Source organism: Protomyctophum bolini, assembly GCF_963924005.1.
Source record: "Protomyctophum bolini genome assembly, chromosome: 1".
Taxonomy (NCBI): Eukaryota; Metazoa; Chordata; class Actinopteri; order Myctophiformes; family Myctophidae; genus Protomyctophum; species Protomyctophum bolini.
Genome location: NC_137862.1, coordinates 51,379,712 through 51,399,006, shown reverse-complemented (window position 1 = coordinate 51,399,006; position 19,295 = coordinate 51,379,712). Strand labels below are relative to the sequence as shown.

General features: G+C 44.1%; 1 protein-coding gene across 1 annotated transcript in view; it reads right to left on the bottom strand.

The window, feature by feature from the left end:
* Nucleotides 1–524: 524 nt before the first annotated feature.
* LOC308312882 (protein kinase C-binding protein NELL1-like) overlaps nucleotides 525–19,295 on the bottom strand; it is a gene marked incomplete at both ends in the record, with an annotated part of 297,622 nt that continues 278,851 nt past the window's right edge. The window contains 4 exons of the mRNA XM_080759648.1: nucleotides 525–572; nucleotides 2,298–2,522; nucleotides 9,314–9,514; nucleotides 14,243–14,436. Of these exons, the coding sequence (XP_080615774.1) occupies nucleotides 525–572; nucleotides 2,298–2,522; nucleotides 9,314–9,514; nucleotides 14,243–14,436 (668 nt within the window). The remainder of the gene's footprint in view (nucleotides 573–2,297; nucleotides 2,523–9,313; nucleotides 9,515–14,242; nucleotides 14,437–19,295) is intronic.

Here is a 19,295-nt window from a genome sequence, read left to right as displayed (position 1 = left end):
GTCTCATGACCCCTTGACCCTTGGCTGCTCACCCATATTCTCCGGGTCGAGGGCTGGCTTCCTCCGAGCAACGCGACACACGCACAAATACGGAGCGACGCGGAGACACGCGGCAAGTCAAAGACATACATTATGCTGTAGAGTAGATGGTGTTATGGGGGGAAGAGGGGAGGGGGGGGGGGTTGGCTATATGAAAGTGATTCAGCCTCCTGCTCATACTGCTGTACCATAATGCACATACATACACGCAGACACACAAACACGCGCACACACACATCCCGTCATGGCGCGTCAGTCATCAAGAGTTGTGACAAAAAAGCACAACGTTAATAACCCCCCCCCCCCCCCATGTGTCCAGTGTGCGCGCAGGTGTGCGCATCTGTGCGCGAGAGTCTGAGGAGAGAGAGTTGTCAAAAAAAAGAGAGGGCGAGAGAGATAAGATAAGTGTCAGCCCAGGGATGAAGAGAAGCAGTGGAGGTGGATAGAAGGGGAGCCGTCTTCCTGAGGAGGCGCTGCACGGCATGCTAGTTCTGCAGACAGTCCAGGTCTACTGAGCAGCACACGTACCCGTTCTGACGAGACACAGAAAGAAAGGAGAGAGTCCTGCATCAGAGCCACAGTATGGAAGGAAGTCAGTCAGTCAGTCAGTCAGTCAGTCAGTCAGACAGTCAGCCAGCCAGACAGTCAGTCAGTCAGTCAGTCAGTCAGTCAGTCAGCCAGCCAGCCAGTCAGCCAGTCAGTCAGTCAGTACATTTTATTAATAAAGCACCTTTCAAAACAATGTTAAAGGACAACTTTAGTTTTTTTCAACCACGGTTCATGTTTTAGGTTGTCATTAGAGAAAGTAAAAGATGAGTGTTAATTTTCTTTCAATTGCTGCTTTCTTTTGTTTTGGGGATTTTTGCAGTTTTTGACAGGGGGGCGGGGGCATTCGAGCATGGGGCTAAATAGGTATTTTTGTACAAAATATTATGGCAATTTATTTTTTTATTATTTACTATAGTCCTAATAAACCCCAAGAAATTACATCTGGCCACAAAAGATCACAGGATCTATTGAATGTGACAAACTGACATATTGAGCCTATACACACAGTATAAGCCTTCCCCCAGTAGGCTACCTTCACAATCAGTAGATCCTGTGATCTTCTGTAGCCAGATGTAATTTCCTGGGGTTTATTAGGACTACAGTAAATAATAAAAAAACTAATCACCATCAAATTTGGTAAAAAAATACACATTTAGCTCCATGCTCGAATTCCCCCGCCCCCCTGTCAAAAAGAGCTAAAATCCCTAAAACGACAGAAAGCAGCAAATGAAAAAAGAATTACACTCTTCTTTTACTTTCTCTAATGACAACCTAAAACATGAACCTTGGTTGAAAAAAACTAAAGTTGTCCTTTAAGTGCTGTACAGTGGACAACAAGGTAAAACAATTAAATTCAAATGAGGCACGCAAGCAATAACACACACAACAAGAAGAAAAGCAAAACATTGACCTGCACAAATAGGCCAGGTAAAAATGTCACAAGACAAAATGCTTATGAAATAAATACATACAAGTTCTTAAAAAAGTCGACATAATCCTCATTTGCGGAATTGCAAGTGCAAAGGGCAGGCTGTTCCACAATATTGGAGAATTCGGTCCCCTTTAGTTACAACTAAGCTTAGTCGCAGAAATCTTCAGAAAGCCCTTATCCGCAGACCTGAGAGTTGTCACATTTGGCTTTACATGCAGTATAAGTCTGAGATATACTAGAGTGGGGCCTTATATAGGTTATAAAAATACATTTAAAATCAATTCTGGATTTAATGGGCAAGCACCGGTGTGATATGTGACCCGCGTTTAGTGGTAGTAAGAATTGTGGTGGCTGTGTTGATGAATTGATGAATAGAGGAAGCTGAGCATAGAGCCCATTACAGTAGACGAGAAGAGAGAGTGCGTGCGTGCGTGCGGGTGTGCGTGCATGCGTGCGTGCGGGCGTGCGTGCATGCGTGCGTACGTGCGTGTGTGCGTGCGTGTGTGGCTGTTGGTTAAGGTAAACAATACCCTGGCAGGGAGGACGAAGAATGAAAAGATAATAGACGTTATTGTCCCCAAGGAAATTTGTATGGATGGAAAATGCAAAATGACAACCCACACACACACACACACACACACACACAAAGACCCACTGTACATCGCATGCACGCAAGACCAACCAACAAATCGCACACATTGTACACCGACTGTACAACACACGCTATGTTCAGCATAAGTGTACACAATGTGTACACTACAGATGCCCCGTACAGTACCTTACACTGGCAGGTGGTGCATGGCGAGTTGGCCATGCGCCACGTATCTCCACTGAGGCGGGCGATGCCCCCGGCGTCCTGGCACGTCTGCCGGAGGTCATAGGAGAGGCTTTCCGCCTGGCAGGGGTCAGCGATGCAGCGTGGACAGCACTCGCCCTCCGCCACCGCCGTGTACTCACAGGTCAGGACTGGACACACCAGGGGCCAGCAGTCCACCTCTCCTTCCTGTGCACACACCAGAGGGAGGGAGACCCACTGAGATGGAGATGTGAAAGAAATGCCATGGGGAAATACATTTCCTGCGGGGGACGACACAGCACTGGAACGGATGTTGTGGGCGTCCATCTTTATGCTAATAAATAGCGTCAATGCTGGCGAGCTAAACTATAGCCATCCTTGCTCTAGAAAGCGCCAATGTTTCCATCTAGACCACCGGATAACATCGCATGTTTTATCCAAACCATGGAGAGCTCCGTAGATTAGGAGTTATTCGGCTTTTTAGTCAGCCTGTATAATGGGAGGTGGACGGGACTGCTGTTGCGCAGCCCGGTCTAGGATCGCTAAAGAAGGAAAGGCCGAGCCAAAATAATAATGAAAAAATTGAAATCATGCAGCGATCCGGTTTGATATCAATAATAAAGCTTATCTGACGGAGCATTCCGCCAGGAGCGGAAGGTAATACTAATTACATTCCTTATGGCGGAGCGTTACGTCACAAGCAGTAAGTCTGTTTAACTGATTATATGGTGATTTCGGGTGTGCCAGTACAGTATACAGTAGAGGGACCCCCACACGGTAACCTGTGGGTCTGGAACTACCCCCCCCCCCCCACACACACACACACCCCAACCACTCACTGATTTTTTTTATTGATTTGATCGCTTAAATTCATTGATTGTTGGAAAACAGGAAGTGATGCCCAGATTGACACACCCCCTTTTTTAATGAACTGAATCTGCACCCAGACATTTTGTCCCTCTGGCATAACTTGGAAATTAAGCGTTCAACTGTTTGGTCTCAAACTCAGCTCGTGTCCCAGAGGTGTGCAGCAGAGCCGAATACATCTGTCTGCCCCCACAGGACTGAGGAAAGTGTGTTTGGTGAGATTGTATGCTATACTGTAGGCTTTCCTGTTTGGCTATAACCCGACCCGTCGACTTAACTGATTGGCCTAATCCTATAGTGCCTGGAGGAGCGGATGCATGGCTGGCTCATCGCCTGGTTGTGACATGCACACAGACAGCCTCATAAGAGATTTGCAGTCGCTCATTACATGCAACGCAAATATTCGATTTATCTCAATGATGCCTCTCCAAAATGCATCATCCTAGTTTGTTCTAGATATCACAACCATGCCTGGTTTGCAGAATCCTCTGTTGAGCCTGAAAGCTTATTCCACAGTCATGCCAAATTGACAAGATGAGAATCATGTCTGTGCATGGCCACAGTTCTGCCTTGAAACCTGTATCTGCATATAAAACCTTCTGGTGACTGAACACAATCTCTTTAACAAAGCAAAACATTCTGTTCCTCTTCTACAAATCTCTCCTTGCCCTGCAAAGCATACATATTTAACTGCTTTTAAGGCATCTCTGATTTCATATTCCTGTGAATATCTCTCCCTCTCCCTCTCTCTCTCTCTCTCTCTCTCTCTCTCTCTCTCTCTCTCTCTCTCTCTCTCTCTCTCTCTCGAGACCGACTGTGAAAAGAGGGTGCTGTTCTTGCTGTTTTTCCAATGGGTACCGAGATTGTTTTAGCGCAAACACGAGTGCAAGCTAGGCACTACTGGGTGCCATTTATGCTCTGAATTAGTCTCGGGTGTGAATTTAGGCATTACATTAAGGTCCATTTGGCATCCTAATCCAGCCTGAATCAGATATCCAGATTGGAATCCGATTTGTTTTATGAAGTCTGAACACAAACTAGTCACATGGAATCGGATTTGCCAAATCCGACCTGAGACGTATTCAGAGGTGGTTTCAAATCGGACTGCAGTCTAAATGGGGCCTAATTAAGGTGCCTATTCCCATTCCCTAGCTTTAAGAGAAGGTGCGCTTCAGCAAGACACACTTGGTAAATAACAAATGAGGAGAAGCAAACTATTTTCTGCTGTGGGAAAGTTAAAGTGGAGGACCAACTAGCAGAAAACACATGACCCATGATCTAGACATAATGTGACTTTTGATACAGACAGTCACTGAACTAACTGTTCAGGAGAGGAGAAAAACAATTTTTGTTTTTTTTATCAAAATGAGTAAATAGCACAGGCAGACTCAGCTGAAATCAACATAAACATGTAGTAGGTGTAATGTTAGAGACCACAGAAGTGAACCTTTCAAGCCTGTTTTCTCAACTCGCTGTTTTCTGCAAGACATAACTCTATAAGTCATATCTCCAAAACTGGTGGGCCAAACTGAACAACCAATATGTCAATTGAAGCTATGATTCCCTGCTTTCACATGACATGACAAACGGGGAAAAAATCAATGACTTAATAGCCTCGGTCAGAAGCGTCAGAATACGGTAACGGGTGGAACAGAAGGCAATGCTGCTTGGTCAGAATACGGTAACGGGTGGAACAGACGTCACGCTGCTTTGTCAGAATACGGTAACGGGTGGTACAGACGTCACGCTGCTTGGTCAGAATACGGTAACGGGTGGAACAGACGCCACGCTGCTTGGTCAGAATACGGTAACGGGTGGTACAGACGCCACGCTGCTTGGTCAGAATACGGTAACGGGTGGAACAGACGCCACGCTGCTTGGTCAGAATACGGTAACGGGTGGTACAGACGCCACGCTGCTTGGTCAGAACACGGTAACGGGTGGAACAGACGCCATGCTGCTTGGTCAGAACACGGTAACGGGTGGAACAGACGCCACGCTGCTTGGTCAGAATACAGTAATTACAGAAGGCACAATGTTCAATAGACAACTGACTGCTATCTTAACACATCCATGCACTTAATATTCACATGCTTATCCTTTTTAGATTTAGATAACTTCATATAAAACCATGACAGAGATGCAGCGGTAATGTGCACTCACTGCACTGCACACTGGGAGCACCATGTTGGCAGTATCATAATGATGTCTCTGTATGGACTGACAGAGAATGCCAGGATTCTATGGTTGCACGACGTCGTTAGTGTACATGATAAGAGGTATGTGAACATATAATAATAGTTTTTCCCTCCCTCTCTCTCTTCTCACCACTCTTCTAATCATCTAATCTAATCATGTGTCTTCTTTGGAGACACATGATATCATCATATATTGATGATATAAGTGTCCCTGTATTTGTGGAATGGTGCGCTCAAAGGCGGAGTGCCAATATGAAGCAGCATTATGAAGCAGCATTGGAGATCTTACAGCTGTTTATATGGGACTTTATTACCAACCCTTGAAGTGAATAAGTGATGACAAGCACACTTCCCTCTCATGGATGACAGCTGGCCTTCCAGATGTCATTGTGAAGGTAAGCCTATTCCTAAACGTCTAATAATGTCAGCAAATGTATTTGGGCAGATTTGATTAACTGCGTTTAAACATTCAACACTGCACAGATACACGTTTGCCCAAATGCCCAGGCACGCGCACAAATGGACATCAAAGGGGACTTGCCTTGCTTGAGCCCCTGCCCTTTTAGCTTTTAAAAGTGCCCTCTCCAGACCATGAATGCCGCATTTACTATAGTGAAAAAAATGCAAATGGTCCTTTTTCCACGTCAACAGTCAGGAGAATTGCCTCTTTTCCGAACTCTCCTGAACTTGAACACAACATTTTGCGTTGAGAGAATTTGTCCTCTGTATAGAAATCCATGTCGTACACCGCATCTTCATTAGCTAAAGAGTGCGGGGTCATGCCCACGAAAATAACTGATCTACAAGCTCTCAACGCATCGCACTGCAGTGCAATGCGTTGAGAGCTTGTGGATCAGCTATTTCCGAGGGCCAAAAGTGCCCTTTTAGGGAATTTCAGCCCCTGCCCCTCTAACATTCTCTGCAACGTCCCTAAAAAATGCTCTAAAACACGCACAAATGCATGCGGGCGCACACTTACACAGCCTCAGTTCATCACTCAATGCATACACTCATTATTGCCAAGAAAACAGTAAAAACTAAAACAAAACCCCACAAGGCAGCAAACAAAGACGTTGGTCATTATACAGTAGATGAAGTTGGCTGAGCCTAGGAGAATAAACATTGAAGAAAATATATAATTTGGGTTCATTTATTGGCATAGCAAATGAAAACAGAAAGAGGTATTAATGCCGAAGGAGCTGAGATTAAGGAAAGCAAAGCTGTGAGGCATGCTTCATTATCCACCTCCTCAGCAACGTCTGCTGTTGACCACCAACAGTGTTAACACTGTTGGGAACTGGAAAGTTTTGGACAGTTGCACACAAATACCACACACTGACACACACACTAATGACTAATTATCACAAATAGTAGGCCCTACTAGTACAGTGCAAAACACGACTGCTCTATTTTGAGTGTTTTAAACAAGGAATATATATGTTTATCACAATATCTGCTCCAGACGGTCAGTAATGGCAAAAGCCATTACTCTCCGGGTTCAATGGCAAAAGACTACCCCAAAAACAAGCATGTTCCTAAATGGCTAATTGAAATGATTTCAATGAAGTAATCCCACAACATCAAGCCCAACAATCTGGAGGCAGCTGCACCCCTGCTCCAGTGTTGATTTCGTCGACTAAAACTAAGACGAAAGATGTTCAAGCCCACAACGCGTCGCGTTGTGGGCTTGTAGATCGGCTATTTTCAGATATTTTCAGTCATTACGACGGCATCAATGCCTGCCAAAATGCATTGTGTTCGGCTAAATCAACTGTAGATTTAGTCGACTAAAATCTTATGATATTTAGTCGACTACAACTAGACTAACACCAAGACATTCCAGGTGACTAATATGTGACTAAAACTAAATTAAAACTATTCGAGACAATGGCTAAAAGTAAAATCTGCTGCCAAAAACAACACTGGGGGGAATGGACCCACACCTCCAGGCTGATCCAGGCCTAACTGTGGCAGTGTGGCACCATAGTGGTTCCAGAATCTGGCTTCATAGTCACCAGCAAAGATAACCACAGCACAGGGAAGCTGTGTCATGTTCGACAACGATGGACTGCCAAAGAGGAGAGCGGAGGAGTGTCTGTGCGTGTGCGTGCATGCGTGCATGCGGTCAGTTCACTTTGGCCCCCAAACAACATATCTCGAAAACTATACTTGGATGGCCATGAAACTGTCTGCATTCATTCCATACTTCCTGAAAATATATCTGTAATGTTTCTGTTCTGGCTGTCAGGCGAAACTTTCTCCATGCATCGGGTAGGTTGGACGAGTCTCAGTCCATTCTCGGCGTTGGAACGCCATGCATTTTCCATTCCATTCTCTTCTCTTAAAATGTTGACACCATGTTATGTCTCTGTTCTGGCTGTCACTCTGGCGGAAATAATTGAATGTCCACACGATGACAATATAGCTGAAGGTTCTCTTGTTTACTTCCACACTTTGGCTTGCATACATAAAACTGGCGGGCATCTGACGTCATTAAACTCCTTGGGCTGTATTTTGTGTGTCTTAAGTACCAGGTCTTATTCCCTAACTTGAGTAAACTAAAGACCTGGAGGCGTGATCAATGCTCTTTGGCCACTCAGAATAGCCAAATGGCATTGATCACGCCTCCAGGTCTTTAGTTTACTCAAGTTAGGGAATAAGACCTGGTACTTAAGACACGCAAAATACAGCCCCTTGAGTGCTATACTGCCGGGAATCCACAAGATGGGGCGTTGCCCATGCCAGAAGTCCCCCAAATGACCCCAGATGTTTTGGTTGGTTTGAACCGGTAGTGAAAGTCGGCCATTTCATTAGACTGATCTGGGATCAGTATTGCCCCGCGATTGCTTTTTCTATATCATAACAAAGTAAACTCAAATCAAGCGCCGAATATCGCATTTTTTTGCAGATTATGAGCCATAATGCATATAGATACGGCTTGTGCGCGTGCACGGGTGTGCACACGGGATTTTTACGGGACGTTTTCACGTGAAAATCGGTCGGAGCTAGCTAAAAATGCGATATGCTAGCTTGGTGCTAATCAAGTGGGGATTAACGTGGATTAAACTAAATCCGTCTTTACGGCTCTGGCACCGCGGACAAAGTAAGGACAAGCTCGTCTTAACATCTGTGGCACTTTATCCTGCTTTAACATGAGTCTGGGCTAAACCAACATATGGGTGAAACCAAACCATTATTCCAGGATACCACAATATCCGAACTATTTGAGTTGACCCCATAATATAACCTGAATTCTCACCATGCTTATAGGCCAGAATATCAACTTCTCACAGAAGATCTAATCATAATCCAACTCCTCTCCCTCAGACACCATGGCCACAGCCCTGAGGCTGATTTATAGTTGGAAGAAGCAGCACAGACTAATTAGGGCTTTTAAACCCAGGGATAGGGAGATGAATGATGCATGAGAGATGCGCGATGAAGAGATGCAGAGATGCATGAGATGCATGCGTCAGGAAGGATGCTGCTGGACAAAATCGCTCAATAAACCCATTACATCCTGCCCCGCCAGTGCCTGCAGGAATCCGGCGTCTGCAGTGCCAACAGAATGCACTAAAAGAAAAGGCTGTGAAGAAGAAGACCCCGCGATTTAGCATTTGGCATTTCGTGAACCAGAAGTAGTATAATCGGCCATTTTCGAGCCAGAGTCGCGGCCGTGATCTATATAGCAATAAAAAACACTAATATGCCAAATCAGGAGGTCGGATTAATGTTTTACTAAATTGTGGTTTTGGAGAAGAGACACGCATGCATAGTCCTGGACTGGGCAGCCCTTGTAGTGCCCCCACCCCACACTTTTATATTTCAACATGACACTACACAACGTCTGGGATCGAACTGGATCGATTCAGTGTGTGTGTGTGTGTGTGTGTGTGTGTGTGTCTGCGTGCATGTGTGTGTGCGTGCACTGACCATGCAGCGGCACTGCTGGCAGCCGTAGGTCCAGGACGCCCCGCTGCGGTACAGAGTGCGTCCGCCCTGGTCAAGACACTGCAGGCTGCTGGGCCTCATGGTGTCATCACAGCTGGGACAGCAGAGGAGGAGGTCGGCGTCTGCAGGCTCCTCCTCTTGGCTGCAGTCGCAGTGTCTCCTCCTGCAGAACGTCTGTCCGTCCTGCCCCCCCGGTTTTTGACAAAGGGTTATATTGTTGTTGCTGACCTTTTTCTGACCTTTCCCCTCCCCCCCCCCCCCCCCCATGCCAAAGCGCCAACGCTCGCCCAGCAGTCTGACGTCACCCGCAGGCGGATGCATGCACGCATACTACTGGTGTTGTTGTTTTTTTGTTTGTTTGTGCCATGATTTTTGTACTTTTTTCCTGTTTTGAATGTGTCTAAACTGTCTATGGAGTTGACATTATAGTCGTATTTTTGTTTTCTTCCTGAAATTTGAGTCAAAAGGCCCAATCGAAAATACACCATTTTTTGTGTCATCATAACTATAACCACTCTCCTAACCTCCACCATTATCATTACAACATGAGGCTTAAGTTCAGGCGGGTGGTGCTAAGGTGAAAACCAGATATACTTAAGCCATTCTGACCTGAGATCAGATTCATACGAGGTTTCCACTGGACACACACTGGTCTGATTAACCCATTCTGACCTGAGATCAGATTCTAAAAATGTCAGTCGTTCTTCGATTTTTCCAAAACAGCTATTTTTCAATAGCTAAAGCATAACATGATGCTAACACCAGAATGGGTTCCCGTTCAGAATGGGTTAATGAACTGGTGGGTGTGGCCACATACAAACAATAATCTTAACACTTTCTGTACACGTTTTTGAAGAAAGTCTTCCCAGTATAATCATCAATAATACCCGATGATCATGTTTTAGAAGGGGGGGGGAATCACGGCACTCCATATTTAACAACCAATGATCATGTTTTAGGCATGTTTTAGCAACTCTTCAAAGCCTTCCTGTGTTATTTATTACACAGAAAGAGGTGTGGATCAATTATATGGCTGACAAGCGTCGTGGTCCTATACGCCCGAAGGTAAAACTCACACCATCGTTTACGCGGCACGCGCACTAACCCACTCATTTCATATACTGTACAGTAGCATTAGCCGACACATGAAAGGAAACTTTTCAGTTCTCGTTTCAGTGCAGTCACTGTGGAGAGGCAAGGCCAGGACACCGGAGGAGGAGGAGGAGGAGGAGGCTGTATAGAACCTCAATTTTGAGAATGACATTTATTATCGCTGTGAATGAAGCGTGAACATAATTTGAGCGTGGTTCTTATGGGCTCCGAATGCAAAAAAAGACAAATACGAGAGCAGTCACCACCGGGTCTGCCGTGTCCTCATCCCTCTAACTCTCTACCCAGTGAAAACTTTACGGCATTCCAAACGCGACGTGCCCAGCACAGGCTATACATAGGGCCCACTGAGGGACCAGAGGGTAATGGAGAATGGAGATGTAAAAGGCGTATATAAAAATGGCTGTTACAAAATGTATGGGAGCCATAAAAAAGGATCCTGCATACCATTTAACCCATTCTGACCGGGAACCCGTTTTGGTGTTTCAGCATCATGTTATGCTTTAGTTATTGAAAAATAGCAGATCTACAAGCTCATAGCGCGCCACCGAGTGGCGCGCTACGAGCTTGTAGGTCTGCTATTTTTGAAAAATCGAAGAACGACTGACATTTTTTTTAGAATCTGATCTCAGGTCAGAATGGGTTCATCAGACCAGTGTGTGTGTCCAGTGGGAAACCTCGTATGAATCTGATCTCAGGTCAGAATGGGTTAAGGGGTAATGCACAGCCGATGTTTTATCGATGCATATTGTCGCGCTACAGTAAGCACTACACCTCACGATACTATAATACTGCTGATCTTTAACGGCCTTTGTCTTTACGGTTACGACCCTTCAGTCGCTGGAAATATACTGCAGATTCTACCAGGGTGGCTGAACAATTAAGGAAGTGTGTTCATGCGAGGGCAGAGATGAGAAAACTCATGTAGTCTAGGTGTTGGATTGAGTACGTACTATGGGGTGTAACGATATAGTAACTGCATCGAAAAAACTGCATTTTTAGAATCGAAGTATATCGAAATGAAAACGGCAACATTGACTTTGTATCGTATCGTATCGTTTTGCAATGCAAATAATCGCTTGTTTCAATTTCAATCAAGTTTTAGTGCACATGCTATTTAGTCATTTTAAGAAGAATTAATATAATGTCTATGTATTTTCCAGAGAATCACTGTGTTTATTACTTATTTATATCCAAATTCATACATTTTCCCTTAAAAAAACCAGCACTATCCACATGTTTCACACAGATTAAATTTCTTTGCTAAATAGTTACTAAATCGATTTCAAATCATTGAATCGTATCGTATCGTATATCGCTGTTAAAATGTACCGTCACACCCCTAGTACGTACATGTATTCTGTTGCCGAGTAGCAGGAGTAACTCTCCTCTCTTTTATATTTAGTAAGCCTCGGTTCCGAGAAGCCCACTTAGTCAGCTGGATATTTATCACACCGGGTGAGCCGTAGCTCTCCCCGAGACAATTTTGATCGATATCTTGTATTTCTCCAGCTGCGCCGTAAGGCCTACATTCCAATATACAATGAGCTATTAAGCTGCCACAGACAGATATGTGCCGAATGCTGCCGTTTCCGTTCTTAAAACCTAATTTGTAAATGCTATACAGGCACTTATTTTTCCTGCTGTGCCTTGTTTTTCCTTGTTTTCAATGTTATCTGTGAGATATTCGTACTTGATTGAGCTTTAAACCCTTTTAAGTTGTTATTTTTTTATAAATAGAAATGATACATTCCACGACAGCGTCAGGGGTTATAGCTGCTAGGGTTAGGCCGGGTAACGCTGAAGAGAAATGTTCATATCATGTGCAGATGTGTGTGTGTGGAATGTATAAGATAATATTTAAAAAGAAAAAAAACATGATCAAGGAGGAGATGCTCTATATGGAGGTGTCATTAATGAAACCTAATTTAGGATCTGCAAATAGCCTTTTATTTCTTGTTTTGCTCTCTGTTCTGACAGGGTTCACAACACATCATTTCATGCATCAAATCTGCATGTGTTAATTATGTACTGTATGTGTGATATAGGTTTCGGTGTGTGAATGTGGCCGTGGACAGTGATATTATTCTAATGAAAATGGCTGCCACTGCCAGCAGGGTCTGCCGCCACCATGCACAGGTATGTCCAGTATCACACACTGCACCGCCACGGTCTGCCGCCACCCTGCACTAGGGCATTAAGCAACTATAGTCGACTATTCAACTAGACGACTAGTACCGTCATTTCCGGACTATAAGCCGCTACTTTTTCCCCATGCTTTCAACCCTGCGGCCTATACAACTGTGCAGCTAATATATGGATTTTTACAGCTAACGGCCACTAGGGGACCTAATAAATCCATCTCTATGGCCGGCTATGGCCTCTATGCGGCTTATAGTCCAGTGCGGCTTGTATATGTACACATTTGGTTTATTCCCTAAATTTAGCTGGTCCGGCTTATATTCAGGTGCGGCTTATAGTCCGGAAATTACGGTAAATCCACTAGACAACCTTGTTGGTACTAGTTGACTAGCTGTTGATAAGGGAAAAAAAAGTTTTTTTCCCCCCGATTTTGTAGGCCTCAGATTATAGTTATAGTCACCAGTTGTACACAGTTTTTAACACTAGAAGGTCTAAGAGGTCATTTTGACCGTTTTTTTATTATTTTAAAGTTGATTATCTTTGCCCATGAAGCTTTCAGAAGGTTCCCCTTCCATGAGCATCATCATCCATCACCATTCTATCATCTCAGAAAATCTTGACATCTGAAAAAAATTCTAAATGTGAATTTAAGCACATGCAAATTTAGCTGATTTTATTTCAGACCTTCTAGTGCACGTACAAATATTTATTTTCCAAAGAACAACAACTAGTCAACTAGTAAAAATGACTAGAAGTGAATGCCCTATACCCTGCACAGAGTCCAGTAAGCAGTGCACACACTGCACTATACCACTCACCGCCCTGCGTTGGGCACCAAGCCAGGACACAGCAGCAGCAACGTACTGTATCACTCTGTGGTGTGTGTGTGTGTGTGTGTGTGTGTGTGTGTGTGTGTGTGTGTGTGTGTGTGTGCGTGCATGCACAATTACACCAGTGGTTCTCAAGCTGTGGGTTGGAACTCGGGACCCGCCAGGTGTTTGTATCTTGTCGGTCATTTTTGTGTTTGCATGAATTTGCATGCCTATATGTCACTGTGTGCAGTATGTAACTAAACACTCAGATGTTCTTGGATATGTAGCATCAGAGCCATCTGTTAGAAGAGTTACGACATTGAGGGGGCAGACAACCGAGCGCTCGAGCGCTGTTCATGCAGCCCTGAACTGAGACAATAAGCTGGAGTTGGAAATACATTGCTTTCAAGGAGAGCGGCGCAAATAAGAGCTATTGTGTGCAACGTGACAACTGTTTTAAAGTATTGTACAGTAACAACTAAAGTCTCTGTTATGTATACATGTTGCACCATTACTACAAAACAATCTAAAATAAAAGGGATTTAAGATCATTAAAGCTGCGCTGTTGCCCTGAGTCCAATGCATTTCTGCCTACTTCCGGTCCAGGACTTGTCCCAGTTGGTTGTCCCGGCCATTCTCAATAGAAGTCTATGTAGGAGAGTCGCCGTTGGACTGAAGCCCCATGAAGTGAACGCAGTTTGCGTAACTCTGTCTGTGTAGCATTATACTTGTGTATATTCATGTGCCACATACAGTATACTGTGTAGATGTGTCTCTATAGCGTATGTGTACACACAGTACACATGTATGTGTGTGCGTGTTCTATACTGTGTGTCCTTGCGTATACCTTGCAGGAGCATATTGCACAGCGGTCAAAGCTGGGTTTCCAGTCTTCCCCGTTGCGCCTGATGACCTCATCCTGCGGGCAGTCCCCCGTGCAGGCCGGTCCGGACGTGCAGACGCAGTCGTAGCCCCCGGGGAGATTCACGCACACACTGGCATTCCAGCAGGTGTGTGTCTGCATACTGCACTCGTCAACATCTGCAAAAAAAAAAGCACAGTTATGGGCACGCCGCCAGTGAGTGCACACTGAGGAAGAACGAAGAAGTCACATTATGGTATTATCATGATATGTATAACCTTATTTCCAGTTGTTCATCTTATGTCATTCATCTTTGTGCCCCGTGATGAATCATATTTTATTTAAATGACATAAGAGCCTGATAGCTAATGTTTTATGTTACAGCTTGTTCTTGTAACATATAATATTATAATCATTATTTGGTCATTGTAATCGCGGCAAAAGTTGAAATAATCATTCCCACCAGTTTCATTAAAACATAACCCTGGCCCGTTCCACCTCATTGGCATAGAGGTAAATATTTATTCCTGTTCAGACTTCAAAGACTGTCGCATGCAGCACTATACGACGTCTCTTGTGTCCTTGGAGGGCATTGCACACAAGGATGGGAGAGGCTTGTCACAATTTAATGCGTTTAAATGAGATGTTATTTTTGTGAAGTTAAGTTACTGCCACAGGAACCCCCAGGACCACATCTAAACCCCGACACAACTCTGGAATAACGTGACAGGAATACCTTTCTATTTATAATCCACTTCAATCGGGGCCCCCTTTGAGAATATTGTGCATGGGATCTGTGTGACATGTTGCAGCGAGTGCAGGTGTATAGGCAACAAAACAGCCTTACAGAGCACAACAGCGATTGTCCACGTGCACTTTTCGAACAGCTCAAATCAGGAAGTGAATTCCCAATGATTTACTCATGATCATAAAATACATTTTTACATCTATTATTTCAAGACTGAGAGAACTATACGCATCCCATACCTGCAGGTCTACCTTGGAGGGTTAAATGCACCAAGTCTCTGTACGTCTGTAATCCACGTAACTCGAGGACCGTTCACCCCACCGACTTTGAAATTCGACACACGCGTTCCACACCCCCACAGGGAATGCAGTGCCCGGTGTCGAGTCGGTCGGACGGACGCACGGTTGTCCAGAACCGCCACAAAAGGCTCCTGCCCCCTGACCATATATAGAGCTGGCCTGTTCTGACATCGCAACACTCCATATTTGGGCATGTCTGACACAGAAGTACCATAATTATGTAAGAATAAAGGACACAGAGAGACAGATACAGAAATCTCCATATATGGGCAAAAAAGGCACACAAACAGATGGGTGGAACGAATACTCGGACACGGGTACAACAGGTGTTGCATAGCCGGGTGGGGCGTGGATCTCCAACTTCCATCGTTACCGACTCTGTGCACTACAGCTGGGCACTGGTCTGGTCTAGTTATGGCAAATAATAAATGTCTGCCGATACCAATTTTTCCCAATCTGATATTTATATTTTTATTGAACACTTATGCCATATCACAATAGTAGAATATCCAAAATCACAGACAATATCCAGTCTAATATCATGACACAAAATACCACCATTCCGATATAATATTGATACTAGGGATGCCCCGATCACTTTTTTTGCACCCGATCGGATCGGGACAACCCTAGTAGTAATGGTCAAAATATTCAAAAATACATTTTATTGACATTTTTAGTTTTCATGTTCATAATAATGTTTTACAGTAGGTGAAAAACTTTGATGCACAACCCATGATTCCTCAAACACACATTTAGAGAACTTCATTGCCTTTGTATCTCCCCCCCCCCCCCATTCGTCTAGTTTTAGTCGACTAAAATGTATTTTGGTGGGCCTTGATGCCGTCATAATGACGCGTAGATCGGCTATTTTCAGCATGCAACCAAGTGTAAAATGACTTATACTGGATCTCTTGTCCACTAGTCCCTTCCTAACATTATAGTTAGTCTAGTTTTGTTTGTTGACGAAATTGTCAGTAGGCTAGATTTAGTCTTTATAATTTTAGTCGTCATAGCTTAGTTTTCATTTAGTTTCCATCAGTGGAAAAAGGTAGTCGACGAACATTTTTCGTCTTAGTTTTAAAGTCGACGAAAACAACACTGCCACGGCTTGCAGAAAACATTTGAAACATCTGGGTAGACAAGTGTAGTTCTTTAGGTGGTCTCGACTACAACACTACATCTGGCACATACGCAGTGCTGGGGACGTTAACTCTCAAAGCTGTGTTTTACAAGCTCCTCAAAGAACCTTAACTATGTACAGCAAAGTTAATCTCAAGAGAAACTGAGTTTTCTTAGCAGCAGATATCAAAATACATATTATGATAGGAATAGAGTATATTCAGAGTAATATACAGTGATAGTGCCAGTAACGGCAATGGAGTGTACGCAGATTCCTATATACAAAAAAAGTGCTATAGCGCAACGGCCTGTGTTGCCAAGACTGACATGCCGGAAGGGCTCAGCCTCAGTTCCCGACTGCCTGGCGGCGGAAAAGGTCACAGCAGTGTGGCCCGTCTGATGGCAGCAGCGTGAAGGGAACTGTGGCTGCGTGGGGTGTCGAGCGTCTTTGATGATCCACTTAGCCTTACGCCTGGCATGATATGTCCTGGATGGAGGGACGCTCGCTCGCCCCCGACAATGTGCTGAGCCATCTGTGGCTGAGGGTGGTGCCGTTCCCATAGCAGGTGTTGATGCAGCTCACCAGGATGCTGTTGATGGTGCCGTTGTTGTGTAGATGGAGGGGCTCGTGTTGCATTTCTTCAGCCGTTTTAGAGGCAGTGCAGTTGCTGAGACTTTTTCACCACGAGTGTGGCGTGTGTTACCAAAGCTATTTACCTGAATAGCAATCAACCATGGGATAGGAAATGAGCATCATTTAGTGGAAAACTATAGTTTATATGTTGCATATTTGGAACTGTGTTGTCTTGACGTGCATCTGGAGCAGCATATTGTGTTGACATTCGGATCATAAGTCAAAGTAGAACAAAGTAGTCTTCCACGGACACGCATTGGCCGCGTTGAGCCTATAGTTGGTCAAACGTGCTGATTTTTTTTTTTAGACCTGCACATTCTATGATATTGAGATAAAGCCCTAATAGTCACAAACAAGATAACCGCCACCAGCTTGTAGATTACAAGCTCACAATTGAATGCCACAGACGTAAAAACAGTCTAAGTCCACACTATTGATCCATAATGTATAAATGATAGATAAGGGTTCAGGACAACGAGGCCTTTTCGTGGAGGGGTCAGAAAGAAATTTGGACTTAGACTGTTTTTCGTCTGTGGTACTCAATTGCAAATAGCACATCGACAATCTCTCAATGTTTCAGAATCTTTATCGTCACCTCACAGGTTTACAGGTGTTTTTTTTTCTCCCATCGTTTAGGTTGTTTCCATAAATAGTATAGTGATGCAGCGAATATTTGGCCGCAGAAAACATTCGGCAGAAAATGGCCCGGCAGAAAATGGCTAAAAATGCATTTTCGGCCTATTTCGGCCCGAATAGGCAGAACATATATCACCGAATAGTGTATGCCGTTAACACTAACACGTTGGAGCTGTCTTTCTGACCGATTTTGAGATTTTTAAGTGGATTTTCTTTGCCCATGAAGTCTTGAGAAAGTTCCCTTGCATGACCTTTTCTAACTATTCGATTGAAATCATCTCTGTTTTTTTTTTCTCCATCTGAAACGTTTTGTAAATACGATGTTATTAGGCATACTTATACCTAGTAGGTCTGGTCTTTTTCGGTTAAACTGACCGCCGTCTGATGTGGATTGTTCCACAGCCTATTCTGGCATATAAATATCGCCAGCTCGTTCTAATCCGGATCATGTTTTGAAAAAAAATCAGGCTGTTTTCAATATATCCTGCAGAAGGCGAAACGTTTGCTTGCCGAAACGAACGTCTAAATGTTTTGTCAGTCAAAAGATAACAGTTAGTTCTGTCTGTCCGTCCTTTGTACACTTTTCTGCAAGCGACCAGTGGAACTGATTTGCACGCACGCACGGCTCTTTCCTTTTTTTGCCACAATAAATCAAATATATATTAATTACATCGATAACACACGCGTAGCCTATAATGTCTCCCCCTCTATATAAAAATGACAATAACTCTAATGTCGTATTTCGTCTGACTCTGAGCAATGTGCCTGGCTCATGGCTGTTACAATAACGTAGCCTATTTTATTGGCTCAATACAAAGTCGAACTGTCTTTGCTGCGCACGGGTATTCAATATAGCGCTCACACCGTCACTATAATTATAGTTTGGTAAACTGAAATGAAAAAGAAAAAAATAACTTGAGTTGTCCTGGCGAGTTGAAGCTGCTGCCTTGAATTAGTTGGAATGTGACATTTAGAAGACAATGGCAAGTCGTCAACCCCCCGCCGCCGTGGGCGGGAGAGGTGTGAAGAGCATTAGACGAGATGCAGGGAGAGAGTGGCCAATGGAATTGCACGAAAAACACGGTCATCTTGACCGTTAGAAGTCAGAGTAGTTCAGACATGCTAGTGTTAATGCATTCAAAAGAGCTGAATAAATGTTTTATGGACCCATAATAGTGATTATTATTTAATTAAGTTTTGCCATAACCATTTATTTTGCCATAAATCAGGTAGCTTTAAGGTGACAGCAATGGAAGGAAAAAAGATATATGATATTAATCATATTCGGTTTTCGGCCAACTGTTTCCTATATATTCGGAATGTGGTTTCGGCCAAGAATTTCCCTTTCGGTGCATCCCTAATAAATAGCTCAGTGGCAGTGTTCGCCCTGCGACTGGGAGGTTGGGGATTCGAAAACATGCCGAATCATACCAAAGACTCAGAACCAGTGCCTCCCTGCTTGGCACTCTACATCAACGGTTGGATTGGGGGTCAGTCCCTGCGACATATACTAGCGTCATGTCCAGGGGGTGTACTTGTACATCAAGCTGCCTCATGCTACAGAAACAGGAGATAGGCTCCTGTCCTATGGGCCTCATG